General features: G+C 35.0%; 1 protein-coding gene across 1 annotated transcript; it reads right to left on the reverse strand.

Annotated features, from left to right (window-relative positions):
* Window positions 1-3,188: 3,188 nt before the first annotated feature.
* Window positions 3,189-5,190, reverse strand: LOC127447196 (C-X-C chemokine receptor type 4-like). The gene is made up of 2 exons (XM_051708851.1): window positions 5,048-5,190; window positions 3,189-4,737 (listed from the first exon to the last, which is right to left on the reverse strand). The coding sequence occupies exons 1-2, from the start codon at window positions 5,057-5,059 to the stop codon at window positions 3,685-3,687; spliced, it is 1,065 nt and encodes a 354-aa protein (XP_051564811.1). The 5' UTR covers window positions 5,060-5,190; the 3' UTR covers window positions 3,189-3,684.
* Window positions 5,191-22,519: the final 17,329 nt, after the last annotated feature.

Here is a 22,519-nt window from a genome sequence, read left to right on the forward strand (position 1 = left end):
ATTCACTTGCAATGGGAGGACCTACAGAGCTGAAATATTCTTTTAAAAATAAGTTCAGCAGAGGAAAGAAAGTCATGCATCTAGGATAGTATGAAGGTGAGTATAATTTTTCTTTTATAGGATTTAAAATACAATTTTCACTCAGGAACAATTTTGAAAGGGAATTTGTTCCTGTTTTGGTTACATTCTGCAATTGTGTTCATTTTTGGTTTTCGTTTCTTGAACACTTTTTAGTCTCTGATATACATTTAAAACTATTTATTTAATCTATTAAGCTGATTTTAACATTTCCCATTTCCCAGACAAAACAATGAAAATGGTGATAATAAGTTGATGGCAAAGTAAAGAGGGAAACAATATAGAGTTTATCAAGTGTGGCCCTTCCAGGAGCAATAATTAATACACATGTTGAGACTGTGCACAGTATTACTTGCACAAACCATCATCAGGTTAACATATGTGACACTAAAAGAATGCAATAAACATTAACTAAACTGTATAACTATAACACAGAACACCCCAATGTACATAACTGATATTAAAAATAAGAAGAAACAGAACTATTTCCATGACATATAATGAAATATGATTGGTCATGCAAGGACTTCTGGGAACACCCAATTAATTATTGTTTTTACAAAAAGTACACATGTTCTCTTGTTAAACATGATCTACATTTTCACCATTAATTATACAGTAAAATCATACTTGTTACATCTAAAAAATATTTTACTGTAAAATTACATGTATTGTCTTGTTAAATGTATGATATTTTTTCCATATATGTTACGGTAACTACCCGTTAACCAATTCACTTTTTTTTTACTGTAGCATTTTTATATTCTTTTAACATTAAAATTATCAACATTTTTACAATTTAGATACTGTTAAATGTAGATAATAGAATGGTTGTCTTACACAAAACTCTTCCTTTTGTATTCATGTAATACTTTTGCTTGACTTGTCAGTTATGAAAGGACTATTTTGTGTGAGTAGATAAACTTAACATCTGTTTTTGCCATGTAATGTGCTTAGCTGATTCGTCAGTGTTGGGGTTTGAAAATGGGGTATTCCTTGGCAGATTTCCAAAAGCTCCTTTTGGTTGATCTCTTTTCAAATGGCACTTCGGAGACAGGAGAGATTGTCCAGCTGAGCTCAATGGAGTGTTAATGGTGCTGCATGGCTTTTGAGAAGAGCTCTCATGCTAATGACAGAACCATTCCAAAACATTTCCAAATGAACAAAATGCAGCATTGGATGCTCTATTTTTACTGGTCTCTTACTGTGAGAGCAGACAGTGAAAAATAACCATAAAACTTGTCTGATATAGGGTACTTCACACCTCATTGGACTCTTTGGAAATGGTAATTCTAACCCATTGTGTTAAACAGGAGTTAGATCATTACAAAACAAACCATGTGAATATTGATGTTCAGCCATGAACTTTATGGTTGCTAACGAGTGTCTGTAACCTATTTGTTATTCATCAAACAACAGACCACAAACTGATGACTGATATCTACAGTATTTGTAGTGTTGCATTAAAAAAGAGGTTAAAAGTGCACAGGTTTTTACATATGACCAGTTATAAGATCAAGAAAGGCCCTCAAGAAAATGTCATATTTCACTCAAAAGATACAAATAAGAGATTAGATTTTGCATACAGACATTATTTTTGAGACAAAATTAGTTTCTAAAAAGGTGCTATATAAATAAAGCTTTGCTAACTTACAATCAAACACACCCCCATTCTCATTACTGCAATGTGAAAATGATTCTCATTCTTAAATTCTCATTTCATATTTTATATATATATATATATATATATATATATATATATATATATATATATATATATATATATATATATATTGCCTATAGGGTAACACAGGGCTAAAGTCCCCCAGGATAAAAGACACTTTTGATTTTAATTTCTCCCAAAAGTTTGTCACTGTACACTGTAAAATATTCCTGATCCATGAGGTCACTGCATGCAATGTCTAAAGTTAGATTTTGAGGTAATTTGATGTAATAATATTTATTTAAAAAGTTCCAAATTTATGTAGCTAATAAGAAATCCTGAAATTACCACATTTATTTTTAGTTGCAATTTTTCATTTTCAGTTTTAAGGTGTTGAAAAAAAAAAAAAAAAATCCAAGTGGGCTCACATTGACTGATTCAATCACAATGGAGATTCATTTGTTTATAGAATACTTGAGATGTTATGAAATGCCAAATGTGATTGAAATTAACAGAAAATTGTTAAATCTGAAGTTGTTGTTTTCAATAAGTATGATCTTAGTTAGTTACTTAAAAAAAAGCATCTTGCATTGACCAATTTTGCCCTATAACTATTGTCTCTATATTTAAACAATATCACTTTCTATGCTGTATATACCCCAAGTGGGGTAAAAGGCTCCCTCACCCTTTAAAAAAGAAATGTATTTTTTCAATCTTGCTACACTTTGTTACCAGAAAAAAAAACTAATGTTCCTTAAAATGTGCCTTTAACCCCATTGTATTTAAATTGTTAAGTATTTTTATTTTTTGTATTGTCTTTGATTTTTGGTTATTTTAATGTAATTTTATATATATATATATATATATATATATATATATATATATATATATGTAATTGTCCTGAAAATAGTGTTAAACATCACAAAACAAATATTGTAATGGTCCTCAGTGTAGGCTACATTTTTTCTCGTATAATTTTGGGGTGAAATACGACTGGTAAATTTTCTTCACATGCCTGAGATTCACCCAATAAAATGGTAATTTTTACTGATATATCCTTACAGGACACTATTTGTGATGCATCCTGCAGAATTTATTGTTTCACATTTTACATCTTAAAACTACCTTATTAACTTATTTTGCTTGTTATATGATACAACAAATGAAATCCGAAGGGATGGGAATTTTGTCCCTTTGTAAGTTTATGGGTGTCTTGTATCAGTGGTTGCTTAAAGCACCAAAGAACACAGATGTTCTTAAAATTACAGACCCTCTCCTCAGCCATTCTGTTCAGAGGGAGATCAGGTGGAGCTTTTGTTTTGGCAACTTGACAGACCTTCACTCCACTTCAGCTCTAACCTTCCCCCACAGAGGATGGGAGCGAAGGGGTGTGTGTATGTGGGTATGGCCACTGGAGAGTTGTAAGAAGACACTACGTCAGACCTCATTAAAAGTGGTGATTTTAAGGTTTAATTATGAAATGCAACAATTCTGACATGCTTAAATTACAAACCAATAAAAAAAAATTACAGTGTGAGCTACCTTATTTTAATAAATATCAGAAAGCGGAATAACGAAAGCTAAGTGCACACACACAATGGCAAACAATGATCTATGTACAAATAATTTACACTATGCACTTAAACAGACAAAAGACTATGCAACAGTTTGCTAAGATGTCCTGAGAAGAACTTTTGCATGGCAAGATGTATTTAAGGCTCTGCCTTTAGGTCCAGCAATAGACATTTGAAAAGTATGGAATAAAAATATATAAAAAAAAGATTAATTTAAGTAACTGAATCAAAATGTTCACAAACATCAGAAAACACAGCTCTCGCAAAATAACAAATATCAGAGAGTTTACAATGTACAAAGTGTAGTAAAGTCCTTTAAAAATGAAAGCTTAGTCATCCATGTAGAAAAGTTTATGTACACAGTGTCCATTAACTGGAGAGGACACTGGACGACTCAGATTCAGTAGATACAGATGATATGTGGCCTCTTTTCTTGGTCAACATTTTGTGACTCGATTTACTGCTGATGCTCAGGGCACTTCGGGCAGATTTACTGAATTTGACTCCCAGAAAAGCATAAAGGATGGGGTTCAGACAGCAATGGAAGTAAGCCAGCGCCTCGGTAATGAATATCCATTTCTGCAGACCCTGGTCCAGGAAACAGCTGTGAGAAATAACGTTCAGCATCATCAGAGTGTCCACCAGGATGCCGGCACAGTAGGGCAGCCAGCAGATATAGAAACAGAGGATGAGGATGACGGTGGTCTTCAGTGCCTTCTTCTTCAGGGCCTGACCCTTGGAGTTCTTGGACAGTTTAGAGATGATAATACAGTAACAGGTCAGGATGATCAGACCAGGCAGCAAGAAGCCAACGATGATGTGCTGGAAGCGAAAAACAGCCTTCCACACTACATTGAACTGCTGCGGGTAGTTGAGCTCACAGATCGTATTCTCGCCAGTATCGCGGACTTTGGCGAACACCAGATCGGGCACAGTGAGCAGGGTCGCTGGTAGCCAAACTCCAAGGTAGATTACCCGTCCTGCGAGCAGTTTCCTGAACGCCTGGCTGTTTGTGGCACGAACAATGGCCAGATACCTATCCAAGCTGATGAAGGCCAAGATCAGCACACTGCTGTACAGATTCAGAGTGTAGATCATGTTGACTGTGACACAGAGAAATCCCCCAAAATGCCATCCGCTGGCTGCGTCCACAGCCCAGAAGGGCAGAGTGAGGACAAACAGGAGATCCGCGATGGAGAGGTGCAACCTGTATTTGTCAGTCATGTTCTTAGACTTCTTTTGGTAGCCCATCACAAGCACCACGAGGCCATTGCCAACGATTCCCAAAACAAAAATAATCCCATATATAGTGGGGAAGAAGATTCTCTTGAAGTCATCGCTGTCCGCGATGTCACAGAGTCCATCAAGTCCATCAAAATCCCCGTCCCCAGATCCCGAGCTATTGTCGTCAAAAACTATGTTCTGCAAAAAATAAAAATATAAATATTATTAACAAACTGCACATTAAAAAAAACACGTTAATCATTTTCCATGTTTAAATTAGCAAAAATAAATAAATAAAACATTTGAAGACAAGAAAACAACAACAGAAAAAAATCTGAATAAAAAGTTACTTTAAAAATGTTGTTTTTAAAAACTTTGACACGATATGCAGCACCTGCTACACCCAAATATATAAAATATCCATAACAAAGACAACATATCATTAACAATTCAATCAAGCGTCAGCAATGCATAGCGCTTTTATATTGTTGTTGTTAAGTTAACTTACAACATACTCCATGTCGTTCAAACAGATGTGCGCTAAAACGTGCAAAATATCCACACACTTCAGTCAAAGAAACTCCAGCAGCGGTTATAACAGCCGCATTTTAAATAGTCCTCCAAAGACACTGAACACGCCCCTTTTTATTCAGCAGGGCGGAGTCATGACGTAGGTGTCGCTCCGGCTCAGCAGGGATTCGCTTTAATCTATTCTAAAAGGATAGATAGATAGATATATATATATAGATAGATAGATAGATAGATAGATAGATAGAAACAATCAGAATGTGGAAGATAGTCACGGCTAAAGGGCATTGTTTACACCGAACTTGTTTTTCCGTCCATCTGCACAGTTTTTCAATGTAAACACGTGCTTGACGGACGTATTTTTCCGTAGCTCCGCGTCCAGCTGTATTTTCAGTGTCATGTGCATGAGCAGCGCGTTTTTTAGACTACGTGTCAAACGCATCTCGAAACACCTGCTTTTAGTTTTTAGTTCGGCTTGAACCACCCCTTAGGAAATACACATTGAAGTGCCTGCAGCCTCATTAGCCGTGAATATTAATCTACATTACATTTACATGTTCAAAATATATCACTGCAACCAGTGCCTCATCGTTTTTATTAATATTACTTTATGATAAAAATATTAAGAACACAAATGTTCACTGAAATATTATTTTAATAAGACAATTAATAATACTATCCTATACTATAATAATAACTAATTCATATATTATGTCATTAATATAATTTAATGAATAATAATTCATAAGTACTATCCTTCTGCTACAATCCCTGGTATGTAAACAGTAACAGAATGCAGTGCCGGCACTTGGATTAGTGGGGCTTTAGGCAAAATCATGAAAATGGGCCCCGCAGGTGTGAAAATGGTCATATCTTTAAAACATCCAGAATCAAGTACAAACAAAAAACATCAGTACAAACCTGATGAGTAGATTTTAAATAAAAAAGGACTACACAATAAGCGCTCTAGCTCGATAGGTGACAAATAATGCGTACAAGATTTTTTTCTTTTTTTTCCCCCCAGCATAAAGACTGTTAGATTAAAATGTACATGAAGTGGAAAGAATGTAGTGTGGATGCTGTGACAAGTCAACATTTCTTCCCCATTTCAAGTTTTTCATCATTTTATTCACCTTGACAAATGTTTATCTAGAAGTACAAAAAAACTAGTGTCTCAATTAATATTAGGTCATGAAAATTGCAAGTATAATATTTACAGGATACAAAATAAGAAAATGCATTTTTAAATATTTTTACATGAAGAAAGTATGTCACAACACTGGACACTGCTGACATTGTTTGAAATTTTATGTCAACCAACATAACTACAGTGTGTGTAAATGTGTATTAGTGCAACAAAATCAATGAAAACAAAAAGTTGCCAGAAAGTGCAAAAATGAAAAAGTTCAAACATGAGTGAAAATCAGGTAGCTACAGCAATGTGGGGTAAAATGTATAACGACAACTGCATATTTTAAATTGGTTCTTTGCAGATAGGATAGTTTGGTTATTTTTCAGATTAATTGCTCATATATTCTTTATATCGGCAGTGGGCATGTCTCAGTCAGCTCACTAGTTCAGTAGTCAGAGCACTGATCAGAGGGTTGTCCTTTCTTGGGCTGTCTCAATCGCAAAATCGTTCCAGTGCACTGAAAGGCGGCATCAATTGTGATAAAACTTTCTGGTGGTATGGACGTTGCCATGTTTGATATTTACTTCAATCTGTCACTATGTATAGTGATAGACTGAAGTAAATAAAAAAACATGGTGACAGGTGTTACTAAAGGCTATCGCGAGAATAGAATACGGTTGTGACTTTGGTTATTTGTTCATATTGACATTTTTCAAGCCACTACTGTAAGCTATTGCATGAACAGGGCATTTCGAGACTCACACCTGTTAATAAATACGGTTGTCAATCCCAAACATTGACAGTGTGAACGTGGCCCAAGACTATGCAGTTATTTGCGGGGCTCCCCAGGCACATCGGGCCCACAGGCAGCCGCCTATATCGCCTGTAGGATGGGCCGACCCTGACAGAATGTTATTCTATAGCTGCTGTGCAGTGATAACAGTAGTTACAGGTGTTTCACATCATAGCTGTTAAAGCTAAAATGTGTAACTTTTTCTGTATTAAAATACTTTCTCCTATCCCAGCTTAAAATGCAACCATAAGTAAGCCATTCATGGGTAAAGTTTTCTCGAAAAAGCTAAACATTGTGTCTCTGTGGCGCTATAAAAATTCCTCTGTTTATTTAAGTGGGCCATCCAGCCCGACACAACAACATTGACACAATGCGTGAGCTGGGGGCGGGATTATCTGTTTGTTTGACCAATTGTTGTTTGTTTTTGCAATTTCGTTCAGTGACACTATTGGCATAGAATTTACACACTTCTGTTTTAACTATATTGTGTATTTTGGAAAATCTTTATCGATCAATCAGCTTCTATGAACGGAACTATCCATTTTATAATAATCAATATTCACTTCATAAGACTATCTGAAGTTTCCCACAACATAAAAAGCAGATGTCCTTCCTGACTTCCCAGCAGTTTGTTTATGATCTTATTGTGTTACTAGGGTGAAGAACAGTGTGAAGGCCATTACTTTTGGTCACTTTAGGCTTTGTGGTGTGATTTAATAGATGACAGAAGTCCTCTGGTCCTCTTTGCAATTTGTTTCATGTTGAACCCTGATTGTTGAAGGAACTCTGAGTGATGAAAGAAAAAGTTCATGCAGTCACCTCCATCATATGCCTAGACTAACATTTAATGACAGATACAAACTCTCTGTGCCTCTCTGTACTAAATGCGAGCCTTAGCAGAACCGTTTTGCTTTGAAACTTGAGACACCCCTTTAGGTGATTTATTCTTTTAATTTCTGACAAACATTTGTGATTTAGCTATCCAGTCAACTTACTTTATTTGTCTTATGCAGTATTACTGTATGTTGTTATGTCAGTCTTGTTGAGTCAATCCATATACTGTTTAATTGTGTTCACAGAGATACTGCTTGAGTGTGAGCCCTTTTGAACGTTGAGATGGAATGCCTCCAAGGCCATTGTGTTTTTGTGGTACATCAACAGTATGGGCCTCTGGCGAGTAATATATACAGAATGAAGGTGACTCGGGAAAAATCTAAGTAGATGTAAAAGTGTTCACTGACAGTTGATGACATGGGAGAATTTTCATGTACTTTTTTTAAGGATCATGTAACTATATCCAATGACAATAAACACTTGATTCTACACACTTTCAGTTCAGACACTTATAGGTTTAAAGTTTTTTTTTTCTGATGATGTAAATCACTCAGCAGTAAATTATGGCACCTATAGATTATTCTTTCTTGAGTTTTATACAGTAGGCCTATATAGAGTACTGTGCAAAAGTCTTAGGCGCGTTAGATGTTTCACAAAACATTTGTCTGAGATGGTTATTTCTTTCTTCAGCTGTAGTGTGTCAAATGGAAATATACATTTTAGACTCCCAAACATTGCTTTTGCAAATAGAATAGAATAGAAGAACAGGGAGCCCCGCAACAGATGGCATGGCCCCCACAGAGCCCCCCACTGAACATCGAGTCAGTCTGGGATTACGTGAAGAGACAGAAGCAATTGAGATAGAAGGATGGATAGAAGAACTGTGGTGAATTCCCTAAGAAGCTTAAAACATCTGCCAACAACCAAGAAAAACTATGTCCAGGTGTACCTACAGTAGGAGAATTGGTGCTGTTTTGAAGGCAAAGGTGGTCACACCAAATATTGATTTAGTTTTTTTTTTTTATGTTACTGAACTTTGTATGACATTAATTGATAAATTAAAACTATTTATGGCATTATCTTTGAAGACATCCTCCCTATGCAACATTTTTCACAAGTGCCTAAAACTTTTGCACAGTACTGTATATATAAAATAACAGGAAAACAATGCTTATAATTGCTGCATAACATTTTATAAAAGAATAGTTCATCTAAAAATAAAAATTCTGTTATCATTTACTCACCCTCAATTCAAACCTGTATGGCTTTCTGTCTTCCACAAGATACAAAAATAATTTTTTAAAGAATATTCTGGTTGATCTTTTCCATATAATAAAAGTGAATGTGTACAAGAGGTTTCAAGATCCAAAATGACCAAAAAAAAAAAAAAAAGTAACATAAAAGTATCATTAAATTGACATAAAAGTAGTCAATATGACGTTATTAACTGACAATTTTTCCCTTTGTCACTCTCTAATCAAATATGGTGCCATTGACGTTTGCTCATGAAACACCAGGGATTCAAAAACCATATAAAATTTTAAACACCCCAAAACTTGACAGACCCAGTCCCCATTCACTTTAATTATATGGAAAAGAGCAGCCAAGATATTCTTCAACATTATTTATGGCAGAGAGAAAGTGTAACATGTTCGGAACAACATGAGGGTGACAGAATGATAACAGAATTTTCTTTATGTTTATTAACAATAACTATGGAATGTCAGAGTATGTACTGTAGTAGTTAAAACAGGTTTTGACAGGTCATTTCAGGATGAATTATTAACTTGACAATGCTTTCATGTCACGTTTTCTTTCAATGAAATGAGAGGAGGTCGAGTCAGGAAGATGTTTTTTCACTAACCCGAGCTTGAGTCTTCCCGGTGAAATGTAAGATACCTTGTCCTGAAAGCATTAGATACAATTTGTCTGTAGAATGCTGTCTGTACTCAGAATACAAAGGATACACTTGCTGTTTAGAAGTCAAATAAAACATGTGAAGAGTGGTGAGTGAGCTATAGAATGGAGAACGAGTATGAAAATAAGGTGAAAGAAAGCAGCATATATGGAGAAAAAAGTGTTTAAAGCCTCCAGGGAGTCAATGCTTGTATTTTACTGACAACTCATTCATAGCCATCAGCAAGCTAGCAAATGATTCAAAATAATATGATGGCTCAAGTATCAGCTCTGTTCATAAGAGTGCTTTTTGGCAAATATGCAATGATACATAATTAATTATAAATTCAGAGTTAGGGGCTTTCTAGCAATTACAACTCAGCTGTTTGTGTCAACACATTTTGTTGAGAACAAACAGGCTGATTTGCATTTTTTCATCCTGTTTTTTTTTTTTTTTTTTTAAGACAGAAAACCTAGAAAATAATCCTCACTGGTGATATTTTTTAAATAAATAAATGCCATTTGTGTTTATAAGGAACTTTACACACAATACAGGACTTTTAAGGTATCTCAAACCACATAAAAGGTCATAGGGGATTTCCATTTATCTTACTCCCCTTCGTTGTCAAAAAAGGCAGTTACACTTTATTTATGCTTTATGTAAATGAAACATCAGTGCAGCATTTCAGGTCATTTAGATTAAGATACTGATCTTTTTGTGGACATTGATTGTTTTAGTGAAAATCTGGAAAACACACATCTTTACCATACATGTTTACTATGTTAATTTTCTTGATTCTACTTTGGGAAATGTGTTAACGGTACATGCAGATCTGCATGATGGATTGATGATGCATAATTCATTCCAGCATCTTTTGTGGTCATGTTCTGCATTCTTTTCACCCACTTCTCCTCAACAAGGGCTGGTAAAAACATTAGGAGAATGACATGATAAGATTTGCCTACTCATGTTCTAGCTTGGCATTTCAGACAGATTCAGAGTTCCCTGGCACAGAAACCTTTAGGAAATGTCTGCATGCATTTTAAATGACTGTTTAAAGAACGTCTTATTATTCAAACAATATATATTTTTAAGGAAAAAGGTTTGCCTTATCTGCAAAAGGCACCTTTATACACTTCCTATGGGGCGTGGGGCAGACTTATTGACTTTTTGAAAGCTCTTCCTCTTAAGCATTAGGTCATGGTTATTCGGGGATTTTGAAATCAGAGGAGTGGGCTTTTTATGCAAAGCTATTTTTTTAATATGATATTTCATAAAATGTGGGTCTTTTTACAGATTTTGAACTCATATATTCAGACAAATACACGCTCAGTGCAGTTTGTAACTGGAAGTTTTGACTATGTTGTTTACACGTGAGTGATAGTGAAACCATGTAAAACAGGCTGTCACATGTTGTACCATGAGCTTCGTGTGTGGGTGCCCGATATGTGGTGTTAACTTAAACAGAGAGCACTACAGTTTGCACAAAAAATTATTCACCGACACATTTTCTTTGCCCACATGTCCTGAAATGACTTCTCTTATAGTGAAGCAAAAGAAGGGGTTATGATGAAAAAATAGGTTGGGTAAAATGACATTTCAAATGGTGACACTTCCCCTGGGCTGTTGCTTGAAATGTATATTCATGATTGGCTCATAGCCCAAACAAACCATTGCAGTCTTTATTGGATGAGATGAAGTCTGAAGGGAAGGGTGTTTTCTTTTTCTCCATGATAAGTTCCTACCTTCTTTCATTAACGTCTAAATTGTGGTTTTGTGTGCAATACTGAACCTGGGCAAATTGACCAATAGGCAACTAGGGTTACTATGTCACATAAGATTATAAAACAGCCAAGGTCTTTCTCCAAGGTAAGGCCTGCTCAGAACATGCAGCTAAACCACACAAATGTCTCGACCCTGTTAGACAGCTGCTATTTCAGTTAAATATCCATTATATAATGTAAGGAATAGTTCACCCAAAAATGAAAACTCTGTCATCATTTTCTCACCCTTATGTTCTAAACCTTTATGGCTGTCTTTGGGGATATATTAGAAATAAGGTTTGTAGCTTATTATTGCATCTTTTCTTCATACAATATCATTCTGCCTATAACATCTCCTTCTGTGTTCCAAGTCACTTGTTTAGGACAGCATAAAGTTTGAGTTAATAAAGACAGAATTTTCATTGTGGTTGAACTACCCTTTTAACTGTAAAAGGAATTAATTGGTTAAAACATCTTGTGTGTAGCTTCCCTATTTCTGTTTTAATTTAATTTTAATTTCATTTATGCATTTGGCAGACGCTTTTATCCAAAGCAACTTACAGTGCACTTATTACAGGGACAATCCCCCTGGAGCAACCTGGAGTTAAGTGCCTTGCTCAAGGACACAATGGTGATGGCTGTGGGCATTGAACCAGCAACCTTCTGATTACCAGTTATGTGCTTTAGCCGACTACGCCACCACCACTCCGTTTTGCATCAGATGAAAATGGCCTATAATGAACTGCATGAAAATGAAATCAGTTGTAACCTAAATTTTGACCTACTAACCAGCTGTTTAATTTACATATCTACCTGTGTGTTCAGCAGGAGAGCGCATTGCCTATCTTTGATAGGAGGGTGAATGCAGCTACTCCTTTTGCCCCCTTTCAAGTGTCCTCTGTTCTAAATCCGCCCATATGGCCAAAGTGGCTTTAAGAAGAGGGGAAAGGGCACATCAAACACATGGCCTGCTCAATTCTGCTTCACTTGTCTCAGATAAGAGGGACGGTGCACCAGATGACATCTCAAAAGACCTCATAAGCACACTGCTAATGAGCATTCAGTGTCCCACAATGCAATTCAGTGTTGTTTATTATTTATTAGGCTATCAATGTGGAAAAATATAATGTCAGGTCAGATTTAAGGGTAGTCACTCAAGATATAGACTGAAAACTTCAGATATTGCTATGCTGATGCTACGCAAGACCCTTATTACATCATATCAGCTATTGTATAGTCTAATTTCTAAGGGAAGAAATAGGCAAGTCTAGAGTTGACTCTAAAGAGTCAGTAAAGGTCAGGTACAAGGACTGGTATTATAATTCTTACTTTCATTCTTTTTAATAAAAAATAAATAAATAATACACATCTTTAGTACTGCCTTTATTCTTGTTTTAAAGGTGTCATATCATACATGTTTTTTTTTTTTCATATCGTTCAGTATCAATATTTATTACTATATACATTTCATACCATTAACGGGGAAGGAAAGGCATTTCTACATGTTGGTTAGACCTCAAGAATGAATGTAGAATAACCTGTTTCCAGATAAACTCAATTTAGGATTTAAAGCTGTAGTATGTAATTTCTGTCCCATTAGTGGCATCAAACGGAATTGCAATAATAAACTTTGTTTACAGCTTTCTGAATATGCCCCCTGACTCTAGTCGTTAGTTGAGTAATGTTGTTGGGGCTGGTCTAAGTGGGTTGCTCAAAACAAACAGAGCAATTTTCATAGTGCCACAGAAATACAGAAACACAGTGCTTAGAGTTTTCGAGAAAATTAATCTAGAAATGGTTTGATAGTTACCTCTGCATATTAAGCTGGAATAGAAGAAAGTGTTTTAACACTGAAAAAGTAACATACTTCAGCGTTAATCTTACATAAGGGGTGTGCCCTCTTTTCGCCACAGTTTCATTGTCTTTAGAGGACGTTTGACTCTCCTCATGATCATTCATATTTAAGTTTCTGGAAATGTACTTCTTCATGGTTTTGGCCCGACGTGTGTCAGCTACGTAACTTGTACATGACATAATTGCTGTAGCCTTATAGTCATTACGTCCACTGAAAGACTTTCTTTCCTGTGTCAAAAAATATGCGGAGGTGACAGTGCTGTGGATCAAGAAACCCGTTTAACTAAATAGTATATAATAAATAAACAGCTATGGTGTTGATGTTGGAGTTGCTGTTGTATTCAGTCGATATCTGTATTGCATTGTCAGTGTTTTCTTGTTTGGCACACAACAATATCATATTAGCTGGATAGCTAGCAGCTACCTTGCCTAGCCTCATTACTGGTTTACACGACAGCAGGGCTAGGTAGCTGCTAGCCAGCTAATACTTCCTCACCTGATGATTTCATGTGATTCAGTTAGCTAGTTGTGTGATTAACTTTGCTGATCTGCTTGCGTTTCTAGTGGCATACATGTCCAGATGTAGAACATGGGCAAAAGTTTATATATAAATAATTAGACTGTTTTATCAATCAGCTCTTTTATCATCTATACTCAACCTTGTTTTTGCAGCTTAGTTTCATTAATGGTCTTTTTGAATTCTACTGCAGATTTTCATAGTACCTTGAGCTCTTTCATCTCAAAATATCAAGGAAAATTTGATTCTTCATGATATGACCCCTTTAAAAATGATTATTTTTTGGTTAGGCAGACAGTGAAGAGAGGACAGGACATTACTAATGAGAGAGAGAAGGGATTGGAATAAGACATTGCAGGCCAGACTTGAACCTGCATCACCAGCATGAGCTACATAGCTCCAATGTCATGAGCATTCATGAGCTAACCACTGCATAACAGCTCTGATATAAAAAAGATATTTCTTATGCAGTAAACACTAGACTGAAACAAAGCACAGACACAACATTATCAGCTCGGTCATATGGACATATTTTTATCAAGCTCTGGGGCCGTATGCATAAAGCCACTTAGAGTAAAATTTTAGTCTTAAGTGTGTCAAAATTCTAAGAATGACCTAATTTTACTCTAATTACTAGACTTAAGAATAAGTGTGATTCATAAAGTTTCATAAGTGTTAAAACTTGGTCTCAGCTCCTAAAATGTTTAAGAGTGCTGGAGATGTATCCTAACCAGTAACACTTTAGAATACTGTTCCTTCATTAATAGGTAACTATGCAGGATTAATACAGGACAAATGAGCAGGGTTGGAAGGGTTACTTTTGAAATGTATTCCACTACAGATTACAGAATACATGCTGTAAAATGTCATTTGTAATGTATTCCGTTAGATTACTCAAGGTCAGTAACGTATTCTAAATACTTTGGATTACTTCTTCAGCACTGGTAGATTTTTTCACTTGTTTTGACTATAAAAACTCTGCCAGTACAGTAAGACAAAATACACATGTTAAAAATACATTCTCTGATGAACCTAAATATCGTATGCAGTGCTGTTTCTAAAACAAGATTAATCAAATTGATCTTGTTTTAGGGATTTCTAGATATTTTTACAGGAAAACAATACAAAAATTATTATCAAGAATAAAGATTTTGCCCTAATATCTAAGGTCTTACTAGAAAAAAGATATTATGATCCAACGTGAATTTTCTTGATAAATAAATATGATTGTGCCTGGTAACGTGCATGTAAAATAGATAGAAATAGCATTTTAGCTTAGCGTAAAGCTGACAATTTACAATTTAAGGTTTATTTCTATTTCTTCTGCTCCAAACTTACTTCAGACTTACTTCTCTGTCTGCTCGTATGAATGTAACACATCATAAGAAAGTGTTTCACCGCTGTTCAAATGCACTTTGGATCACATCATTTATATGTATACATTTTTCCATCTGAAAGAACTAAATATTAAATGAAACAAATGACAATAAAATGCAAAGTAATCTCTTCAGTAATCAAAATACTTTTTGAATGTAACTGTATTCTAAATACCAATGATTTAAATTGTAACTGTAGTGGAATACAGTTACTTATATTTTGTATTTTAAATACGTAATCCCGTTACATGTATTTCGTTACTCCACAACCTTGCAAACGAGTAATACTACATTAACACTTACAGGAATAGTTCACCCAAAAATGAAAATTTGCTGATAATTTACTCATCCTCAGGCCATCCAAGATGTATCTGAGTTTCTTTCTTCATCAAAACAGAATTTAAGACTTTTAGGATTTCATTTCAGGTCTCCTCCTCTAAACAATGCAAGTGAAATGTACTCCATTTTTGACAGTCCAAAATGCATATTTAGGGTGCATCAAAATATCCACACGACTCCAGTCGACAGATAAAGTTCTTCTGAACGCAAACGATTGATTATTTTGAGAAACAAAACAATACTTATATACTTTTTAACTACAAATGTTCGCTTCTGTACATCTCTGTGACATGCGCTTATGAGAGGGATGACGTAAGCTCGTTGGTAAGGTCACGCATCACGTGGAAGAGGAGGCAGGAAGCATGTCATTGTTTACAATAGAAACTTGAACAGAGCACAGACCAAGCGCCGTTCACAAACCAAAACAGTCCAAAACAATTTCAAAACAATATAAAATAAAATAAAAAATCATTTCCAAATAATAATAATAATAATAAAAAAAAAAATGTAAACAATGACGTACTTCCTGACTCCTCCTCCACGTGATGCGTGACCTTACCAACAAGCTTACATCATCCCTCTCATGAGCGCATATCACAAAATGTAAAAACAGTTTTTCTGCAACTCATCACAAAATGGATCTAGCGGCTAACTTTGTGCAACTGAGCCAGGCGGACTTATCGATAAGGGAATACTCCCACTTCTTCAGCACTGTAGCCTGCCACACAGGTTTTGATGATTCCACCCTGAAATTAAACAGAATAATATCATTTACATTTAGTCATTCCAGTGCTGGAATTGGTGACATCATAAAGACACTGCCCCCACTCCCTGAAGGGGGGAAAAATCTGAAAATAAATCACTGTAGGCTACAATTGATATGTCATTTGTGGTAATGTTTGCTGATGAGTCCTTTTGGTCCAGTACTTCTCCTTGTCCCTCCAGTGATTACACCAAGTGAAGTAACACTTTAGTCATTACTAATGGGTTACTTTGATCTTCACTTTAGAATACTGTTACAAATTGTCAATAACTCCTTTAGAAGGATGTAGTACCACTTTAGTCATTACCATCAGGTAACCATGATCTTCACTTTAGAATACTGTTCCAAATGGTCAATAACTCCTTTATAAGGATTAAGTAACACTTTAGAAGGGTGTAGTACCACTTTAGTCATCTCCAGAGGGTTACCGTGATCTTCACTTTAGAATACTGTTCCAAATGATACACCACTACACCAAGTGCTGACCTTGGCTGTGTTATCTTTATTAAATTTACAGTGTGTAATAATAAAATAATAATCAACAAGGCCACAGCCTGTTTATTTGACAGTTAATTACTTCACAAGTTCACATGTTAATAAATCCATAAGTGAAAGTAAGGTAAACAGATTTGACTTGCTGTATATATAGACTCCAGCACGAGTTTCGACTTGAGCTCTTAAGTATTTAAAATGACCCCTTAGTAAATAGTTCTCTATAGGAGGCATAACAACATTTACTTGTTATTAATAGCTAACCCCAATCATTTGTCTACTATTACTTATTGATTAGGTAAAAAATCTTGTGTATTAGTTAACAGTAGTGATTAATCATTAAATGCTAATCATTTGTCCTGCATTAATTATTGATTAGTTTAGCATTAATTATGAAACAGTGTAGTTTTTGAGTGGTTGTCCAGGAGTTATGAAAAATAGTAGTTATTGATTAGCTAATAGTGAACTCTATGTGCATTCATCTATGTGCTACAACTAATTAGTTGATCACAGTTTCTTGTTAGTTAATAGTAGTAACTAAAATGTCAATGTTGTGCTACTCATTTGTTCCTGTGTAGTTACCCATTAATGAAGGAATAGTATTCTAAAGTGTTACCTCCTAACCTAGTTAGGAGTAGAACAATAACAGTTTTCCGCAGAGACAACACACTCTGCAACAAAGAAACAATGTGCCAGACTTATGATAGTGGAATTTGGGCAAATGTGTTTTGAAGTTGAGCGAAATGAAATCCATCAGTATAATGTTTTTAATTGCAGCACATTTTTTCATTGAATTATACATTGAAACTCGTTGTGAATTTAGCATTTTAAAATTTTTATGGGCTACATGCCTAAATTTAATTGGGCTGCAACAAATAATTAATACAATCTAAATTACACTTAAATAATAAAATTCAGTGATGAAAATAATCACAAATGAATTCAATTATGATTAGTTGAATATCTTTGCACTCTAACCTCCGTCAGTGACACCATGTTACAGTAGTGAAAACATGTGTCTATGAGAAAAAAAGAAATGTAAAAATGGTACAGAGCTGCATCTGAAAAGAGCCCAAACCTAAACACTATATAAAACATTTAATAAGCTCATAGATTTGTATGGTGTGTCAGGTGCTTTGACAGATTCCTTCTGCAGTTTAATGTGCTTGAAATACGTTTAACCCAAGCTCATAACTTACATTTTACTGATATATTCTTATTTGTAAATCATATAAACTCAAAGTCATGCATTTTTGCAAAAAAACTTGTCTAAAGCAGCAAGCAAGTCATTATTACTTCAAATAGGACAAAAAATAAAATACAAAATAAAATAAAACAATAAAAATAGGATTACTTCATGGAGTGAGCGCCAATGCCACTTAATCAAATGGAGTACTACGATAAAATATTGTTGAAATGTTAAATGTCAAATTTACAACTAAACTAAACCATGTTTAACTGAAATGTTATATATAGCTGTAATGCGATTACAAAAGTTTGTTTTATTATCATTTCAATTTGTGATTTAAATCGTCCTTCTACATCAAAACTGTGCTGAAATTTAGTTTTGAAAACGTGAAAAGAACGTGCAATTTTATATTGCAAGATTTTGCATTTATATTTTTTGTAGCCATTAGTTTGCATATTGTTTGAGGACAACATTCGGCAAGATGTGGAATAAAAAAAAAGTAAATACAGGAAATTAAATATGGCGTTCTCATTTCTCACAGAAAATAACTTATTATCAAAATATTGTTTTATAATGTGTTGTATTAAACCGTGAATGAGTAAATGGTGTCATACCATCTAGGACTTATTACCCTTGCAGGCTCACTATTAGCTGATTCAGTGTTTGAGTTTGCCATTTTGGGTCAACATCATTGTAGTCCTTATTTCATAACACTTAAGTGTCACCTCAGACAACACTTAAGAATCAGTCTTAGACTTTGCTGAAAGTTGCTTTTAGCTAGTTTATAAAAAGCTCCTACTCTTACACAAGTCCTACTCTTTGCTAAGACTTTTTTGACACTTAAGTCAAAGCTTAAGACTATTCTTAAGAGCATTTCTAAGTTTTATATATACGGACCCTGACAACCCCACACAAAATTATGAACTTATTAAACATTTTATATAGTGTTTGGGTTTGTGCTCTTTTCAGATGCAGCTCTGTACCATTTTTCAAATGTCTTTTTTCCCCATAGAAACAGATTTTCACTACTGTAAAGTGGTGACACTGACGGAGGTTACAATGCTAGTGCAAAGATATTCAACTAATCATAATTGAATTTTTTTAATCATTTATATTAATGATTTTTATAATTTAAGTGATATTTCGATTATATTAATTAGTTTTTGCAGCACTCTGAAATTGTAGACATGTAGCCCATCATTTTTCGAATGCTTAATTCACAGCAATGAGTTCCAATGTATTCATTAAATGAAAAAATGTGCTGCAATTAAAAAATTATATTGATGGATTTTATTTCACTCAACTACAAAACACATTTGCCCAAATTCCACTATCATAAGTCCAACACATTGTTATTTTCTTGTAGAGTGTGTTGTCTCCGTGGAACACAGTCATTGTGCTACTCCTAACTAGGTTAGGATAACTCTCCAGCACTCATAAACAATTTAGGAGGTGAGAACAAGTCTTAACACTTATAAACCTTTATGAATCACACTTAATCTTAAGTCTAGGTATAAGAGTAAAATTATGCCATTGAGGCAGCGGGGGGCATGGTCAAGCATCTCTCCGGAGAGAGAGAAAGCGGTAAGGGCGCTTACACCTGAGCTAAATTATGTCTAACACCTGTCTCTAATTTCAGTGAGCACGGGAAAGAGGCTTAAAAAAGCCACACCACCAGCAGTCGGGGAGAGAGACTGGCGCAAGAAAGGCCACGACGCTGCATTATATTGTATTATTACTGTAATGAACTGGAAGTGTTTGAGTAAATGTTTGCCTGTGAAGCTGACGAGTGTGGAACTGTAAGCGTCAGGGTGCATTATTAAAACTCCTACCTGAACCAGCAAATCTTGCTTCTCGCCTCCTCCTTTCCACTAAGAAGTGTTACAGCCATTCTTAGAATATTTACACAATTAAGACTTCAATTTTACTCTAAGCAGCTTTATACATATGGCCCCTGGTTTTTAGAAGCCTGAAAGACAAGACCACAGCAATGGCCTGCAGCAAGAAGAAAACAAATGGTTATTTCTCTGTGTGGAGGAGGGAGAGAGAGGAAAAACAAGCACCTGTTAACATGACTTGTTTTTGTTCCTCAATTTCATAGTCTGTAAGCTATAATGATGGGCCCACAGTGAAACTCTTGGCATAATTATAGGCTTCTCAGCTGTCTGAACTTCAAACTGTGATGCTTGACTGCTGTGTGATAGGAATGCCACGTTCCAAAAAGAATCATTCACAGATACAGATAGTATAAATTTACTGTGTATTATGCAGTCTCGCTCACTTTTCATTGGGACACACATGTACACTCACTGAACACTTTATAAGGAATTCTATGGTCCTAATAAAGTGCCCGATGTGGTCTGCTGTTGTAGCCCATTCACCTAAAGATTCAATGTGTTGTGCATTCTGAGATAATATTCTACTCACTACAATTGTACAATTGAGTGGTTATCTGAGTTACCGTAGCCTTTCTGTCAGCTCGAACCAGTCTGGCCATTCTCTGTTGACCTCTCTCATCAACAAGGCATTTCCATTCCATCCATTCTGAGTAAGCTCTAGAGACTGTCCCCAGGAGATCAGCAGTTACAGAAATACTCAAATCAGCCAGTCTGGCACCAACAATCATGCCACAGTCGAAATCACTGAAATCACATTTTTCCCCCATTCAGATGGTTGATGTGAACATTAACGGAAGCTCCTGACCCAATTGGCTGATTATCGCATGAATAAAAATGTGTACAGGTGTTCCTAATAAAGTGCTCAGTGAGTGTATACACACTTATATAGCTTATATTGTTGACTTTTATCTGTACAATCTATGTACACTATTTAAATGACTTGACATTTCACTTGTATAGTTGTCGATTAATCATTTGCCACATCCAGGGTTGGAAGAGTTACTTTTGAAATGTATTCCACTACAGATTATAGAATACATGCTGTAAAATGTAATTTGTAACATATTCCGTTAGATTACTCAAGGTCAGTAACGTATTCTAAATACTTTGGATTACTTCTTCAGCACTGGTAGATTTTTTTCACTTGTTTTGACTATAAAAACTCTGCCAGTACAGTAAGACAAAATACACATGTTAAAAATACATTCTCTGAAAAACCTAAATATCTTATGCAGTGTTGTTTCTAAAACAAGATTAATCAAATTGATCTTGTTTTAAGGATTTTTAGATATTTTTACAGGAAAACAATACAAAAATTATTATCAAGAATAAGATTTTTGCCCTAATATCAAAGGTCTTACTAGAAAAAAAGAAATTATGATCCAACGTGAATTTTCTTGATAAAAAAATATGATCGTGCCTGGTAACATGTGCATGTAAAATGGCTAGAAATAGCATTTTAGCTTAGCGTAAAGCTGACAATTTACACAAGGTTTATTTCTTTTTCTTCTGCTCCAGACTTACTTCAAACTTACTTCTCTGCCTGCTTGTATGAATGTAACACATTATAAGAAAGTGTTTCACCGCTGTTCAAATGCACTTTGGATCGCATCATTTATATGTATAAATGTTTTCCATTTGAAAGGACTAAATATTAAAATGAAATAAATGACAATAAAATGCAAAGTAATCTCTTCAGTAATCAAAATACTTTTTGAATGTACTGTATTCTAATTACCAATGATTTAAATTGAAACTGTAGTGGAATACAGTTACTTATATTTTGTATTTTAAATACATAATTCCGTAACATTTATTCCGTTACTCCCCAACCCTGGCCACGTCAAAGGATAATACTGACTTGTTGCCTTAAATGTATGTTTAATATACTATATCAAAGACCAAGACTATGATGAAACTGAAAAGAGATTCCCATGAGGTCTGGGGTTTTACGAAAGGTGAACAGAGGACTCCCTCTCCCCTCAGATATAATTTCAACTCCCTGGATTTTTTCTATTTGTTTTTTTTTTTCTTTGCTTTTTTCTGAGCAGACAGCATTAAGGTCTTTGCATGTAACAGCTTCTTAGTTTATTATGTATTGCATTTCATGGCACAATATCTTTTTTTCCTGTTATGGCTTGTTAATTCTGAGATGTCTTCACTGATGAAAACGTGTTCCCAGTAGGCTTACAGTGAAACTGAGAGGGCTGTTGAGAAGTAAATATGTCTGTAAAATGTGTTGACTGCACATTCAGTGTCTTGTCTGCCTTTTATTAATGTGTTTTTTTCCAGGGTGGACTCGTCACTATTTAAAATGAGAAACAGGCTGAAATAGGCATGTTTCAGTCATGCTGTACTTTTCCACAATACAAAGAGAGAGCACAATAAACTGGTCAGTGAATAGATGGACAGGAAGGTGTTCAGTGTGCAACAGTATTTGACACTTTGAGGTTATCAGAAAATGGTTTTAATTATACATTTCTGCATTTCAACAATGTTTTAAAACTATGTTTCACTAACCACAAATGTCTGAGCATGTATTTTCACGGCAAACGGAATAAGTCACATTCGAGGAAGGTTTATTATACACTCACTGAGCACTTTA

This window comes from Myxocyprinus asiaticus, chromosome 10, assembly GCF_019703515.2.
Source record: "Myxocyprinus asiaticus isolate MX2 ecotype Aquarium Trade chromosome 10, UBuf_Myxa_2, whole genome shotgun sequence".
NCBI classification, from domain to species: Eukaryota; Metazoa; Chordata; class Actinopteri; order Cypriniformes; family Catostomidae; genus Myxocyprinus; species Myxocyprinus asiaticus.